This window comes from Squalius cephalus, assembly GCF_949319135.1.
Source record: "Squalius cephalus genome assembly, chromosome: 6".
Classification (NCBI taxonomy): domain Eukaryota; kingdom Metazoa; phylum Chordata; class Actinopteri; order Cypriniformes; family Leuciscidae; genus Squalius; species Squalius cephalus.
Genome location: NC_137127.1, coordinates 10985549 through 11002184, shown reverse-complemented (window position 1 = coordinate 11002184; position 16636 = coordinate 10985549). Strand labels below are relative to the sequence as shown.

The 16636-nt window shown below is 36.9% G+C and overlaps 1 protein-coding gene across 1 annotated transcript; it reads right to left on the bottom strand.

Moving 5' to 3' along the window:
• Positions 1-651: 651 nt before the first annotated feature.
• On the bottom strand, positions 652-15539 carry uacaa (uveal autoantigen with coiled-coil domains and ankyrin repeats a). The gene is made up of 16 exons (XM_079874074.1): positions 15210-15539; positions 14067-14194; positions 11397-11485; positions 10331-10395; positions 9532-9589; positions 8359-8429; positions 8120-8226; positions 7250-7431; positions 6645-6682; positions 5994-6056; positions 5825-5852; positions 5667-5707; positions 3882-5075; positions 3194-3322; positions 1519-1584; positions 652-1402 (listed from the first exon to the last, which is right to left on the bottom strand). The coding sequence occupies exons 1-16, from the start codon at positions 15243-15245 to the stop codon at positions 1340-1342; spliced, it is 2358 nt and encodes a 785-aa protein (XP_079730200.1). The 5' UTR covers positions 15246-15539; the 3' UTR covers positions 652-1339.
• Between the last annotated feature and the right edge of the window lie 1097 nt (positions 15540-16636).

The following is a 16636-nucleotide window of genomic DNA, read 5'->3' as shown; positions in this document are numbered from 1 at the left end:
ATATCGATGTATTGTTACACCCCTAATAAATAACCAAAAACAAATATACACAAGTAAAACTCAAAAAGGCCTAAAAAAAGAAAACAAAATATGAGTTGAGATTTTTTTTACAGTGTATATATTTCAACATGTTTAATATTTTGTTTAATTTTGTTACAAAGAGCAACAGTTAATTTGCACAAGACACTGATTAATGAAAGGGGGACATAAATAAACCTAAATTACACCAAATTTGATTCTTTGTTTTCTGTTAAAGATCTAGTGATTAACACCATGTCTACACCGGACACAATCGGTTTAGGGATACTAGGTTTAAGGTGAGGGTTATGGTGTGTTTGGACCTCCTAGCTCCACCGATTAGGTCCAGAAAGCTGGACCTCAATGGATTTACAATGGTCCCTTCGTCATGTCCATTGTAGACACAGTGTAATGTATATATTTACTCTACATTTCAAAAGTTAAGGGTCAGCAATGTATTTTTTACAGAAATAAATGAACACTTTTATTCAGTAACAATGTATTAAAGGTAGGGGAGGTAATTTTCAGAGAGGCTAGCAATAGCGAGCTCGCTTTGAAAGCATAAGATAAGCTCCATTCAGAGCACTCTACAAAGCCACGCCTCCTCCAAAATATGAACACGTACAGCAGGGAGTAAAGCGTCACACTTCTGTTTCTGTTGCGGTGCTCTGTGACTGACGTCTGTCTAACTCTGCATGATATGAAACACGCTGATGACGTGTGATGTCTGTACGATGGATGAACATTTATGGTCCTACGCCTTCCACAGACAATATGTATATACATATAAATACATTTAGACCACTTAACTTAGTGATCACTATCAGGATGTGAAAAGACTTTCAACCAGCATTACAAAAAAAATTCTGGAACTAATCGCCTACCCTGCCTTTAAATTGATCAAAAGTGACAGTAAAGACATTTAGAATGTTATTTCTATTCATAAAAGAATCATGAAAAACATGTATCACGGTTTCCACAAAAACATTAAGCAGCACAACTGTTTTCAACATTGACAATAATAAGAAATGTTTCTTCAAATCAGCATATTAGACTGATTTCTGAAGGATCATATGACACTGAAGACTGGACTAATGATGCTGATAATTCAGCTGTGCCATTACAGAAAAATGTTGACATGTTTAAATAGAAAGCAGTTATTTTAAATTGTAACAACATTTCACAATTGATCAAAAAAGGCAGCCATGGTTAACATATGAGACTTCTTTCAAAAACATTACAAAAATCTTACCAACCCCAAACTTTTGAACAGTAGTGTCTATATATATATGCATATGCACAATGAATGCTCAGCACACACTCAGCACTCTCTCATCTTGGCAATCTGAAGCAGAGCCACTCTGGCCTCTTCATCCATGAAACCCTGCAAAAAGAAGACCATAGCTTCTAGAACAAAAACACTGCTATTTTCATGGGTTCACTCTTGAAAGCACATTAGATAATAAAAAAAATATACATCATAAAATAATAAAATGTTACCTGTGCTGCACTGAGCAACCGTGTTCGGTATATTGAAAGCACATGTCTGTAATGCTTTTCCGAGTTCTGGCAATAAAAGTAAGAGAACAAGTTCATAATGCATTGGTTTTCCCATCAGTTACAAAAGAAAAATGATTAATGCTTAAACTTGAATTTAATTTAGAAATGTACAATACATGTCAAAGTGCTGGATTACAGTAAAAGCATTGTGGGCGAGTACTTTAATGAAAGTTAACATGTCTCCTGAGAGTGATTACTCTGTGGGAGTGCAAAAATTGCGTCTGTGAAGTTACCAGCACGGTGTGCCCTGTATGAGCTTTCCTTACTACTCCCAGTTCTCTCTAACAGCAACAGGCTTGACTCAACTCAAGATCCAGTCTCCTCTGAGGCATATGACATGGTCTATTTCCAGTGGTAAAACGTAACAAAAGTATATTTACACAAGAACTGTACTTTTCTTAAGCATTTCCATTTAATGTAACTTTATGCTTTTACTCCACATTTCAGACGTTTTACTCCACTACACTTGTGTGACAGCTTTAAGGCCCACGTACACTTCATTTTCTGTGTTCTGCTCCATCTCACAGTTGAGTGCACAAGCCTTTCAAAGTATACTCCTTTGGCTGTGAGCAAAAAAAAAAGAAGCGTTCTGCGTATGCACACTATCCAGTAGACTTCGTTTTCAAGTGCTAAAGTCACTCGCACGTGCTGTTGTACATAAACCGTCCACATGGACACGAAAATTGGGCTGCACACAAACGTTCGCGGACCCTCCTGATGACGAAAATTACGTCATGTGGACAGTGCACGGGCCGTCGTAAAACGCGACCAGCCAAAGTATACTTAGGGCTTTAGGTACTACAGTAGTTACTTTTCAGTGTACAATTTTTCATACCATTGAAAACCACGCATCTCCAAATGTGGTGATTTAATAACGTTTATGATAAACTGAAAGATTAAGTGTTTCCTTTATGGTTTGGGAAAATTCTCCTACTTAAACTAAACCAACTATTAAACCCAGAATGAGTGCCGACAGAAGGAACCACTTATCTACCCTCTCCATGGATGTATTATGTAATAAAATGTGTTGTTAAGTGAATTGGTTGCCTTGTTTATTTTGCACAACCAAACTTCTTTCTTGGGTTGAATTGAGCAGTTGTTGGTATTTATTGACATTTATTTGCTGTGTGTGTTTGTGTGTGTCTTAATATAAAAATATAAATATGACCATAAAAGCATGAGAAAAATATGAATGCATTCATACTGTAATTATAGGAGCTTACATTATGGGAGTTATAGACACAATCCACCTTCCCTCCAAAGTTAAACACAAATGAATAATGCTGGTTCTCCATTAACTCTCCATTAAGAAAAAATGCTAACATAAATGTAGTCAACAAAGTAATTATATCGTTAATATTTACAAAAATTGCTGCAAATAAACAAGCTGCTGCTATCTGTCCTGCTTAAACCCAATCAAACAGGTTGACAGTGTAAGTTTGTGGCGGCGAAATCCCAGTGTGTCTCTCTTTTTCAACAACTCTGCCTATACTAAAGAATCCTATCAAAATCCAATTTGCACTAAAAGCACTGACCTCTCAAGTCTAACAAAGCTTAAACAAAGCAGACTCTCTAAAACAGCCCTAAAGAATAGAGCGACCTGTGAGTAACTAACCTCTAGCTGCTGTTGTAGGCTGTAGACCTGAGCCTGGAGGGAGCGGTCTGATTGTGATGGTTCACAGGAGCCGACGGGTTCTGATATGTTGACCTGAGCCAACCTCTGTCCCTCATGCTTCACTGATGACTGAGATAGAGAACACATGTAATTACATTTTTACAATTTCTTTAGGCTATTTGCTGATATTAGAGATATTGCTCATGCCCCATATTTTTATATTTTGATTACCTTCGCTGCCATCTAAAGCTCACTTAAAGTTGATTTTTTAAAAACATCAATAATTGAATTACACTTCAATAAAATGTTATCTATGGCAAATCTCAAAATGAATATCATTTTTTTATACTGTGCACATTATAAAGTTGTGATGCCTAAATGCACTTGTAGCATTTAAAATGACTATTTTTTAGTTTTTAGTTTTTATTTCTTAATTTATTTAGACAAAAACGCATAGAATTTGAATATCGGACATTTATCAATCATTTGAATTCATTTTAATTTTAGTATTGGTGCATTCCAAAACATTTCAATAATATGCTTGTAAATGACAAAATTATACATTAAACGTTTATTAATATAATCTGCATTGATATCTGGATTTTGGGACAATCTCAATGCTTTGATGATCTGTGAGAAAAAAAATATAGTCATGAATATAATAAATATACAAGCAATAATCATTAACCTTGACAACTTGATCTGGTGATGTCCTCTTCTGGTCCTCAGTTGTGCTACTTTTGCTTTCTATTTCACTTGGCTGCACGTTTTCCGCTGCAATTCTAGTGACTTCACATTCTGCTCTGTCACTCCCTGTAGAAGAAGATACTTGGTTATGCTGTACTTCACTTGTGCACGGCTGCCTGTGTTCTTCTCTCTGAACACCCTCCTCTTTTGTGTTTGAGATGCTCACACTGGCCTGGTTTTGTCTCTTCTCCATCTCTTCAAGGGCTAGTTTGAGTCGTTCCACCTCTTTCTCCTTTTCCTCCACTAAGACAACAGGAGCAAACTTGGACTTCAGAGCCTCCTGGATTGTGTCCAGCTCTGTCTTTTGCTCTTGAAGTTCTCTCAGCAGGCTCTGGTTCTCTTCCTGGGCGCACTGGTACTTCTTTAGAGCCTCGTCAGCTTTGGTTTCAGCCTGTTGCAGTGAATTGTTCAGTGAGCTAGTTATGACTGTGTGCTCACCCTTGCTGATGTAGTTCTCCAGATCTACGCTCGGTTCGCTGGTCTCCGTGATGAGGTCAGTCATGGTGCTCTTCGCATGTGTCGGGCACCATTCTGATGGGGTCTGAGCTTCTTTACACAACGTCTCAGCCTGCTGTGTCTCCATTCCTGCTAACCTTGTCTTCAGTGTGTTTATTTGCTCTTCTCTGCTGAGCAGCTCCTGGGAAAGCCGGCTAAGTTCCTGCATCAAGGAGCCCTGGTTCTGCTTCTGCTGCTCTACCTCCCTCCTGCTCTGGCTGAGCTCCTTCTGCGTTCTCCCCAGTTCGGCTACGGCTGCCTCCCGCTGACCTTTGACTTCTTGAAGCTGGACTCTCAGCTCTTCCACCAAGTGCTCCCTGACGGCTACTAGATGAGCTTGCATCTGTCTCACTCGGGATTCTGAGCCGGCCATCCTTCTTTGCACCTCACCCAAGGCCTCCTCCAGCTCCCATGATCGGTTATGGGACGCATGCAGAGCTTGTTCGCTGCTCCTCCTCAGACTTTCGTATTCCTGACAACGCAGAGCCAGTGCCGCGTCCAGCCTGTGCACCTCCGCCTCTGCTACTTCTTGCCTCCTCCGTGCATCTCGTAGTTCTCTCCTAAGGGCCTCCACCTCACCGGGCAATAACTCCATCGGAGTAGATCTCACTGGCACAGGAGCTGACTGTGCAGGCCTGACCTGAATAATTGACAAGGGTAATGTTGAAGTAAGAAATACTCGTTCGTTTGTCTATTTTAGATCAACTGCTGTAATGTTTCAGTTTGTTGAGAACGGGATATAAATTGAGTCTGATATCAAGTGAAGTTATAACCTATTTATAATCTATTCAATTTATATTCTGTCAGAAAAAAAGTGGTTCACATTATACAAATTTACTTGGTTGACTGCATTATATATAATATAATAATGGAAAGTTAATGGAAAGTTTAATTTAACTGCCTGATAAAAGGACCATGAGCAAGATATCAAAGTCACATACATAATTTTTTTAACCAAAACACTAAAAATGGATTGATTGATTGATTAATTGATTGATTGATTGACTGTTCAATCGAATGACTGATTGATTGATTGATTGACTGATTTTGTGGTGAAGACCTTAATGTAAAAAATAATTTAAATGGCTGATAAAAGGACAAACTGAGAGCAAGATATCAAGGTCACATACTTAAAAAATAAGGAGTTAACTAAACCTAAAAATACTTAATGACACTGTCATAAAGCAAACTCTTCAGACACAGGTCAGGTTAGGCAGGTTAGGCAGGATACCTGTGTAGAATCCAGATTATGACCTTGTTTGGCAGCTTTTCCTTCAGGGAACAGAAAATATGTTTAAAATATCAGAACCCAGACCTGGAAAGCTTTTGTGATATGACTGATTGCAATCATGATGTTCTGCCATTATATATAAACACATTCCAAGTTACCTTCAGTGGAGTGACTGCCATGTTCCTTCTGTAATTCAGACACAACCCTTTATTGATGACATTCACAACTGATCACAATCAGCTACAGGAGAGCAAAATGACTGCCTAATAGCACAGACTTCAAATGTCAATCAAATTAAATCAAATGCCATCCTCTAAAGAAACTCACTGTTGGTGGCTCTGACAAAGCTTTCTCCGTCTTTACTGATCCTGCTTTGGTCCAGGGTTTAGCCTGTGCATTCAGAAAGAAAAAAAAAACTTTCTATTCTTATCAAAAATCTCTGATGACATGGTCTTTAGATAGAAATAAATCTATATTTCCACAATAACTTCGCTAACAATTCTTTAATAATAAATGCATCTCCCTACAGTAAATCACTGAAACATAGCCTGAAGGGTGGATCTATAATAGATGTGTTAGAAGTAAGAAACTATAGATTTCCACATGTATGGTTGAGATATTCACATGAGCATGAGTATCAGTATTCATCTCCATCGACAGCTGCAGAAGAACATTGAATTTCATCCGACTGATATCCATCATTGCAGAGATGGACATAGCACACCATCATCATTCTCAAGTGACTGCAGATTAGGATGGCTCTAATTAAAGTGCACTGCGATTAGCATTTAAGACTCTAGATGGCAGTAAGATCAATAAATAGATAGAGTTCACTTGAGTGCAGTGCAGCAAACTCATGACCTTATTTGTCTGCTGTTACTGCCTTTCCTGTCTTGGATTACAAATACTTGAACTTGACTGTGAATCCGAATGAAAATGCGTCAAAGAGTTAAATTGTCAGCAAAAAGTTAATGTTACCTGTTGAATCTTCTGTGAAACATTGGCAGTCTCTTTGGCTGAAAACAAAAAAATGTTATAGCATGTTATAGCACATAATGCACATTTCAAACAAAGATATTATTATTATTAATATTTAACATGCCATGAATGTGCCTTGATTTACATGGCAATCACTTTATTAACTAATTGTTGCATTTTAATTGTTGCATGATATGGCAGATATTACATGAAAAGCATCTTTCAGGGACCCAAGTGATCTTCTAATAATAAGCGGCTGATTTGCTTGGAATATGCCTCTCTCTTTAAATAAGACAGTTCTTGGAAAAGGAATAAAGACTGGTCAACTCTAGAAATTGATGCTTTTAGTGTTAGAATCTGAGAAGTCTATGTGAGCACAGCTGGATCTGTATCTTTCAGACACTTCTCTTAAATTACATGACATTACCCAGTAATAACAGTGTGATTGTTGATATGGGATCTAAATTTAAAACTCAACTGACCTGCTGCCTGCATGAGCAGGTTCAGCAATTTCTACATGTAATGATAACAAGACTGTCACTTTGCACTACCTTGCTGGAAAAAAAAAGCACTGCTGGTCACAAAATTACATGGTGTTATTTTACCTTTAGTGGTTGTTTCCAAGGCATGTTGTACAAGAGTGATCAAGTCTTGATTCTGACTTAGTCTGGCATAGTGGTAAGCATCATGGCCATAAATGTCCACTGCTGAAACATCTGCCTTAGTCTTCAGGAGAATCTCCACCACTTCCTTACAGGAGTTCTCACAAGCTAATATTAGCGCAGTCCTAGATAGAACACACACATATACAGAACATAAAATATAACAAGTCAGAAAAACAGAAGATAGAATAAATTATTGATCAGTTGGTATAGCACAACTCAAGGTCAAACAAACTTTATGATTATTTCTGCAAAGCTTAAAAGCTATCTTCAAGACTCATCAAAAGCAGTTCATGAGTTATACTGAACTATATCATTATATTATTTATTAAATAATTGTAATGCTTTTCAACATATAATGAATCTCATGAGTTGAATTGGTTTTGGCAGCCCTAAAAATGTTAAAATATTGATTAAAATTGTTTGCTGCACTTTCTATATCATTGAATGCTGATAAATAACAAATAAATGTATATAGTGAAGCTTCACTAGTTCTGAGAATGAATGCAACATAAGTGTGCTATGCACTTCAGCATTGTTCCTATTGCGGCTTTCTGCAGTGTACACCTGCAAATGAGTGCCACTTCAATGGAAAGAAAACAGGTGACTTCCTTGTAGAAGACGGATTTTCTTGCAAGTTGATTCACATTAGTGAACAAAATGAAACTGAATATAAATATATTTGAATTTAAAATGTAATCTTCCTCTTCTGGCTGATACTTTGCTCATGCATATTTGATTTTTGCAAACTCTTTGTGGATCATTATTAATGCACAAAAGAAAATAAGATCATTTTTAAATGCTTTCCCTTACTTGCTTTGCTTGTCTCGAAGAACAGTGCGTGCTCCATATTGCACAAGCAACTGGCATGCTCTTGGTTGGCTCATCTTAGCAGCAAGCAACAAAGGTGATCTACCGTCCTGAAAAAGGTACATATTTACATGTATTGCAACACTGTGTCAAAATCGATATAACATCTCACTTTCTCACATCGCTTCTTATATATACACAGTGTGCAAAATTAATTGTTCTTTCAAAAACATTTTACTTACTGCATCAGTAGCATCAATAGATGCACCGCTGTCAAAGAGCATTTTGATGGTGGCTTTACAGCCTACATTTGCTGAAAAACAATAACATGACACAAGACGTTATAATTTTCCAATCAACTCTGACAGCTAGACATTATATCGGTCCTTGATGCATCCTCATGCAGCAGTTGAAGAATTCATAATGAAAGATTTGCCTGAAAAGAATGATGATAATAAATCTGACACACACACCCAAAATGCATCTGAGCATGCAACACCCAAAATTGTGGTATGTCCTCCATTAAGCTTAACAACAAGCACGCTAGTCTGGTGTTGATGTAAAATAGTGCCGTGCAAGGTCGGAAATGTCACTAAAATAATAATAATGCCCCCAAAATTCAAGATATGAATTGCCTTGCATGAGTTCTTGTATTCTGTGTTTATAACATAAGTTCATCAATATTACAAGAGCAAGAGTGCCATTTTCTCGAATATCAGCACGATTACAAATATTACATTAATTTTATACAACAGTTCAATAAACAATAACCTGATTTTTAGACACAACATTGTAAATTTTGACCGCTTTTGCTCTATTTTGCAACAAATATAGTTCCAAACATAGCAGAAATGCAAGGTCTCCCTGCAACAGACAGCAACGTTTCGTTCTTAAAGGGACAGTTCACCCAAAAATTTAAATTCTGTCATAATTTACTTGAGTTTCTTTCTTCTGTTCAACACAAAAAAAGATTTTTTAAAGAATGTTGGTAACCAGACAGCTGACAGTAGCCATTGACTTCCATAGCAGAAAAAAAAAATACTATGGAAGTCAGTGGTTACTGTACTGTAAACATTCTTTAAATGAAACATTGTTGTCGATTAGTCAGTGAAACAAAAGCAAATGTAGAATTATAAATTATGAGGGAAAAAAATTACTACATTCTAAATGGAATTTTTTTTTTGTTGGCGCTTTTGCCTTTTATTGGATAGGACAGTAGCTAGACAGGAAGTGAGTTGGGAGAGAGAGAGGGGGGACGTGATCGGGAAAGGTCCACGAGCCGGAACTCGAACTCAGGTCGCACGAAGCGCAGCGGCGCTAAATGTTGGCGCACTTGCCCACGAGACTATAGGCGCAGACTTTAAATGAAATATTAATAAAATAAATATAATTTTAAAAAAGGAAAATCCACACACCTGCATCATGCAAAGCTGTACGGCCCTGCAGGTCTGCGCTGTCAACAGGACATTTGCACTGTTGGAAAAAAAAAAATGTAACATGCATATGGCCAATATCATACATTCTGAGTTTTCAAATCTTCAATGATTTATTTTACAGCTAAAGTTCATTTACATATTCCTCTGCTCAACAAGCTAAGAAAACTGAAAAAGAATGAAAGACATTGAAAAGAATGTAAATTGCACAAATGCCTCTCAACACATGCTTATCATAAATGCAAATATATATTTAGAATTTGGCTCAATCAAAAGTAAAAAAATTGAATGCTTTAAATTGTTCATGGTTTTAATTATTTTGCTTTTGCACTACTTTAATGCAATTGACTGCCAGTTGAAACTCATTTGCATTCATTTCCTTCGTTTTCACTTGCATTTAATTATAGCTGCATTCACATCAAAGCTTTACGAAAGAAAATTCACATTTCCACACCAGATAACACACCTCGCATTCTTAACGGTGAGTTTGTGAGCAAAAGAATGGTTGCTATATAATAGAAAAAAGTGGAGTAAATTGCTCCAGCCCTGCCTTAAGCGCACAGTTTCATGTGGAGATCAAAAGCAAAGGAAAGTCCAGAGAAAGTAAAAAAAAAACAAATAAGCAAGGGCTTTAAACATAAAACAGGGTATGAAAAGAAAAGAAAGCATTGAGCGGTCTTTGGCAGAGCAATCTCTAAAGGGGTTGTTATACGTCAACACTGTGACATTCCAATGTGGTTTCTCATTAGTCTTTCTTCCTGTGATTGTTGTTGGACAGTACCTGCAGAAGCCTCTGCACACACATCGGATGACTGCCTGCTGCAGACAGATGCAAAGCTGTTTTCCCTGCAGAGAGGAACAACATACATACATTGAGGTTTAAAAGTCAGAAACGTTGTTTGCAGCACTTGAGCTGCTTGAATTCCACTGTTTGAGTTCACACTGATCATGTTCTTCATGATTTTGGTCATCTGTACGAAGGAATCTCATGATCAATTTCACAAATTTGCTTATTTAATTGTTTGTTTAGCGAAAATCGAAATCCTTTCTGTTTATTTCAAGGTTTGAATAGATTTTGAATCCCAGTTTTTCAATGTGATCTCAGACCAGGGCTGATCGATTATGTCAAAAATCATAATCATGATTATTTTTTGTCAATATTGTAATTACGATTATTTAACACAATTATGACCAAAACCTAATATGTGACCCTGGATCACAAAACCATTCACAAGTAGCACAGGTATATTTGTGGCAATAGCCAACAATACATTTTATGGGTCAAAATGATCGATTTTTCTTTTATGCCAAAAATCATTAGGATATTAAGTAAAGATCATAGAGCTTTCCATAAATCTCCTACCGTACATATATAAAACATTTATTTTTGTGAGTGAATGCAGAACAATCGCGAACATAAATGGACAACTTTAAAGGCGATTTTTCTCAATTTTGCACCCTCAGATTCCAGATTTTCAAATAGTTGTATCTCGGCCAAATATTGTCATATAGATACCAGCGAAATTTCTCAATTCTCGATTCCAATTTCAATACCACAGCAGAATACTAAGCTAACTAGTATTCACAAGTTCACCTGCCCGTTCAGCCTTCAAGTTTAATAGTAAACTAACTTGGCTTGCTGTCCTTGGAGGAGGCTCGAACCCGAGGCTCGGCTTGAGCTCCGAGTTAAATTAAGCTTATCTTTAGGCTAACGCACGAACAACCGCACAACATTTAAACAAAATGTATTGGTTGATTATCCACAGCAGGAGGGTCAGGTCTTCAGATAGAGGAATGAATTATGACTTAAATGGTTCATGAAATGTGATTACTTCTGAAAGTCTTACCGGCAGCATCTACAGCCTTCAAGTTGACACCGTTATCCAGGAAAACATTTAAACTGTTTATGAGGCCTTTGCTAGCAGCAACATGAAACCTTAAAAAAAAAAAAAAAATACAAGTAAATTTATTAAATATAAGCATTATATTGCATTATAAGCATTATATTGATTATTACATCAATAATATTGTTCATTCATTTCAATGTCAATAATTTTATTTTACAACAGGAATAAAGTATATTTAATGCAGATATTTGCACAGGTTAATGTATAGCCTATCATACTTCAATGGAGATCAAAATATGCATTTATAACATATGTGAGTTTATCAGTGATTCACCAGTGATTTTGATTATGTATTAAGAGCCCAAGAAACATGGAGAAAAAAAACATGCAACAACATAGCAGCCAAGGCCTGTTTCAACAGAAAATAGGCACAACCACTCCTTGAGCCCAGTCACAAAGCAGACATGATACATTTGAGTTAATTAGATCACCAGAACTGTTGAAGCTTGTACGTTGAAATATTTAGAGCTTAGAGGACAAAAGAAAGATCAAAAAAGATGTAGGAGTGGGTATGAACATGTTTTGTAGCAGAAAATAAAGGGAGAAAAATATATTTTTAAAATCTATTTGAAAATGAAATTTTTATTCCATCATGTTTACTGACAAGGTTAAGGCAAGGAAATACATATTCTATTTGCCAGAAAAACATGGGAAAGTAGGAAATATTTAACATCAACAGAACATGACTAAAATCCTGTCATGAGGCCCGACACACCTAATACAACCCCCTTTAAAAACAGCTGACCGGAAGAGATAAAAGAAGAAACAGGAAAATTATAGGCTACATAACACAGTGCACACCATATTTAATACCCTCCCATAAACATATTATCACCAGAGCACTGTTGTGCCACACATTTATGATTTAGTTATACGCCTTTGATGTTAGAAAGCTTTATGAAGACATTTACTCTCTGGAACAACTATGCTTCTCATGTTCCTGTTTCTGAACTTCTTTCATGCCTTATTTACAGTTGTGGTCAGAATTAATGGCGCCCCTGGTAAATATGATCAAAGATGGCTGTAAAAATAAATCTGCATTGTTCATCCTTTTGATCTTTCATTCTAAAAAAGAAGAAGCAAAAATCGAAGTTAAAGAATAGAAAGTGTGTGTGGGGGGGAGGGGGGTTTATTTCACATTATGAAATAAACATATTTCTCCAAAACAAGTTGGCCATAATTATTGACACCCCTAGAATTTTTTAGGAGTAAATATCTCTGAAGTATATTCCCATTAATAATATTTACATATTTAGCACACCAGGGTGACTAGGATCATGAAATTGTCTAGCTATGACTTCTTGTTTCACAGGAGGCCAAATTCAGTTGTCAGACACGACTGGAGCTTCAAAAGGGTCCTGGTTCTATGGTCAGATGAGACTAAAAAAAGTGCTTTTTGGCTGCAAACCCACCAGATGTGTTTGGTGCAAACAGAGATAAAAAGTACCCCATGTCCACGGTTAAATATATAGCGCTGGATCTTTAATGTTTTGGGCCTATTTTATTTTGCTGGAGGTCCTGGACATCTTGTCCAGATACACGGCATCATGGATTCTAGCTAATACCAACAGATAAAAAAATCAAAACCTGACGGCCTCAGCTAGAAATCTTATAATGGGCCATGGTTGGATCTTCCATCAGGACAACGATCCAAAACAAACATCAGAATCAACACAAAAATGTGTCACTGAGCCCAGTCCCCTGACCTGAACCTTATAGAAAATGAGTGGGCTGAACTGAAGAGGAGAAGCACCAACATGGAGCTGGGAATCTGAAGGATCTGGAGAGATTCTGTATAAAGGAATGGTCTCTGATCTCTTGTCAGGTGTTCTTCAAACTCATAAGGCATTATAGGAGAAAACTCCGTTTTTTTGTGTGTGTACCTTTAAACTGCTTAATAAGAAAGTATACTAATCATCTTGGAGGTTCATGTTTCAACATTTATTTTTGTGCTTAGTTTTTCCTTGTTTACACATACCAGTATTTATCATGAGAAGTGTGCTGCAGGTCCATGAAAGAAATACAAAATACAAAACCCTCCACAAAGCAAACAGGTAGCTTATCCTTGAGGGTAAAATATAAGAGTAAACCAATGCTGAAGAAAGATTTAAATAGCATTAAGGGTGAAATTGCCTCAAAATTTGTTTGAGGGCACAAAAAAATTGGGCTGTCAAAATTTCTTCCCTCCTCCCCTGGCTGGACATTTGCACTTTTATTAAAAAGCTATTTTGTGGCAAGAGACAAGTGTGATGAAATGCATACAGAAGTAAACACAGGAGTCCCAGCAGGGAGGATAGAGAACTGTTTTTGAGATTTACGTCCAATCAAAGAGCGCAAGACCACTTGATCCCAGAGCCTTTCATAGAGGGGTTCAGCTTCCACTTTAAAACATAGTCCGGGAATGAGCTCAGTAGCGCACAGAACCATAAAGGACAGTAAAATGAGTTGTCTTTGCAAAAAGATTATTATTTTTTTTGCATAAACATAGAATAACATATAGATTATACTTAGGTGGAGAATTATTCTCAATTCAAGTAAAGACAATAAAAAAAATGCTATTTGTACATTGGATACAATTTTTTTTAGCATCATGTTGAAAGTGGAACTTACGCAGAACGGCCCTCTGAGTCTAGTTTGGTGGGATTGGTTCCTTTCTTGAGTGTGGCTGTGAGTTTCTCTATATCTCCATTTTCTGTCGCCTTCATGAGACGCTCATCATACTTTCCCCATTCTGTACTCTGAGACAAAGGCAAATATAAGATATTCATACCATCAATTTCACAACCTACTCTCTTACAGCTCTACAGAGCCATCACTGAAACCGCCATCACTTTTATCATTGTCTTGTTTGGCTCTGCTATTGAACACTTTCTTTTTGAAAATCCTAAAACTTGCTTCATTTCCATGTCTATGAGAAACAAATCATATTTTAATGTGAAACCTTCACTATAGTTCAGTATAGCACTAGCAATTGCCATTAACCCCTTATTTTATTAAGCAAAATTCATTTATATTTCCTCCTGAAATTAAATAACGACTCTGTTATACTGAACAGTGATATAGTGAACATGTCCACTATATTGTTAAATACAACAGGCTGTAAAGTCTATGAACTAATCAGCATCCAAGACTAGAACCATCCTTTGTATAATGTAATTTATGGCGAGGTAATGCTGAATTATTGATTTTAATGGGCTCACAGACGTTCTAAACTATAAATTATTTTTCAATAACAGCACTATGAAGTAGTTCCAGGTCTGTTGACCGCATTACAATGACATTTCCCCAAGTTATTTCAAATAGCCTTACAGTCTATCACAGCAAAGGAACCAGAAAAATAAAGAAATTTGTCAAGCACCTAGGATTAAATTACAAAGAATATCTGTGAAATGTTCTACAGTTGTTGAAATTTGCAACAATACAGTAAAGTAAATAATCTTTGCTTGTCTCAACCGCTCAAGCGCAAAGTAGGCGTAGCCTATAGTGTCAACCCCGGTGAAATCCAGCGATAAAAACTTCTAAAGATACAATCGCGAGACAGACGCATGGTTCTTATCACTTTAGCCATAAACATAACAATTCATTCCTGGAGTTCAGCAAAACAATTCAGCAACTTACAACCACGCAGACTGACCACCCACAGTCCCATTCTATTACACACACACTCAGTTTCAGGACATGTTATGGGCTTGGTCCAAAGTCTTGACAAGCTATTCGAAAGAGTCAAATTTGTATCTAGTCAGTAATGTTTACCTCGTTTTTCTTAAGTCGTTGTTTAAAACTTTTCATAGTTCCAGTATAACAGTAACTAAGCCCAGTGCACTTGTCCAGGTGTCCAAATGTGCGTCTCTTGTCAAAGTTTGCCTGTAAACTTTATTCCACCCCTTGGTTACAAGGTTCAGGCTCCATTGAGACCTGACGCACTCCCATGAACCAATCGTCAGGAAAAATGTGTAACAATGAGCCAATCGGCGTGGACAGGGAGTCTCCGTATGAAAGTCGCCCGTGGAAAAGCTGATTCACATGATTTGGTGGGCTGCAGATTCCACACGCTGTAGATGCCTTCAAAAGCAGCTCGACAATGAGTGTTTGTTTTGGATATAGCTTCGAGTAATACTGTCAGCAGGCTTGTCCTGTTTGCAAACTTGTAAACACAGTTGCGTCATCAGTGGTTGGTTAGCATGCGTATTTAAAATCATAATTTGACTTAAATGAACAAGTATTTAACTGATGCACCTTTTGTAGAAACTGAATTGATGTTCATGTAGCCTATTTAGCTGGCAAATTTGATTATTTTACATGTTTATGAGATTATTCATATCATAATATGTGCAATGTTATCAGACAATTATCTGGGTCAAAGAAGTTTGGCAAAACAGAAAATGATACAAAAAATAGCAACATTTTAAACACAGCTCAAGGGCCTATATAGCTATTCTCAACAATATTTTCTTTAAAATCCTGTTGTACCATGTTTTGAAGTTTGGACATTGCTCTCACAAATTAAAGGGCAGTCTTTTTCCAGTTCAAGCGTTATAAATGAAAATATAAATTATATTTTTATAGCGCCACCTAGTGTCTGAAGAAAGTGTGTTAGTGTCTACGTACGTTTGAGTTGCAGTTGGTCTTTGATTTAGCCTAAAGAGTTTTAGGGCAGAAAAATAATGAAGAAAAAGATAAACAATTCGGTTTGGACCCCTAATTATGACCCTAAGCGTTTTACAGCTTCTTTACTAAAGAGCCAATCGAGCGTGTTATGAATCACATCCTCTTTGTGGTATCATGTAACAGCCCTCTAAACATAAAACAAAATGAGACTCATTTCTTTGTTATAGTACAAAAAAACTGAACAATAATAATGATGCTGAGGCTACTTCTGATATATAAAAAGGGCATCAAACAGGGTTGTTCTTTCTTGAGGGGGTAAAGTCTGCCATTTTATGTTTGAATGCCTCTAGCTCAAGTCTGGGAACTCGCCAAATCCAGTAGACAAACCAGTTTCAAACATGAGCCTCTTGAAAGACCTCATTCATTCCGCCTTTAAAATATGTAACAGCAGCCTCCCAAATAGAGTGTATTCATGGCCGTGTGCCAAAAGTATTTTTAAAAAAGCAGTTATACAAGTGTTTTAACTGTCATTGCTGCATTGTTATATGAAGCTGAGCTACACTTTAGACAGT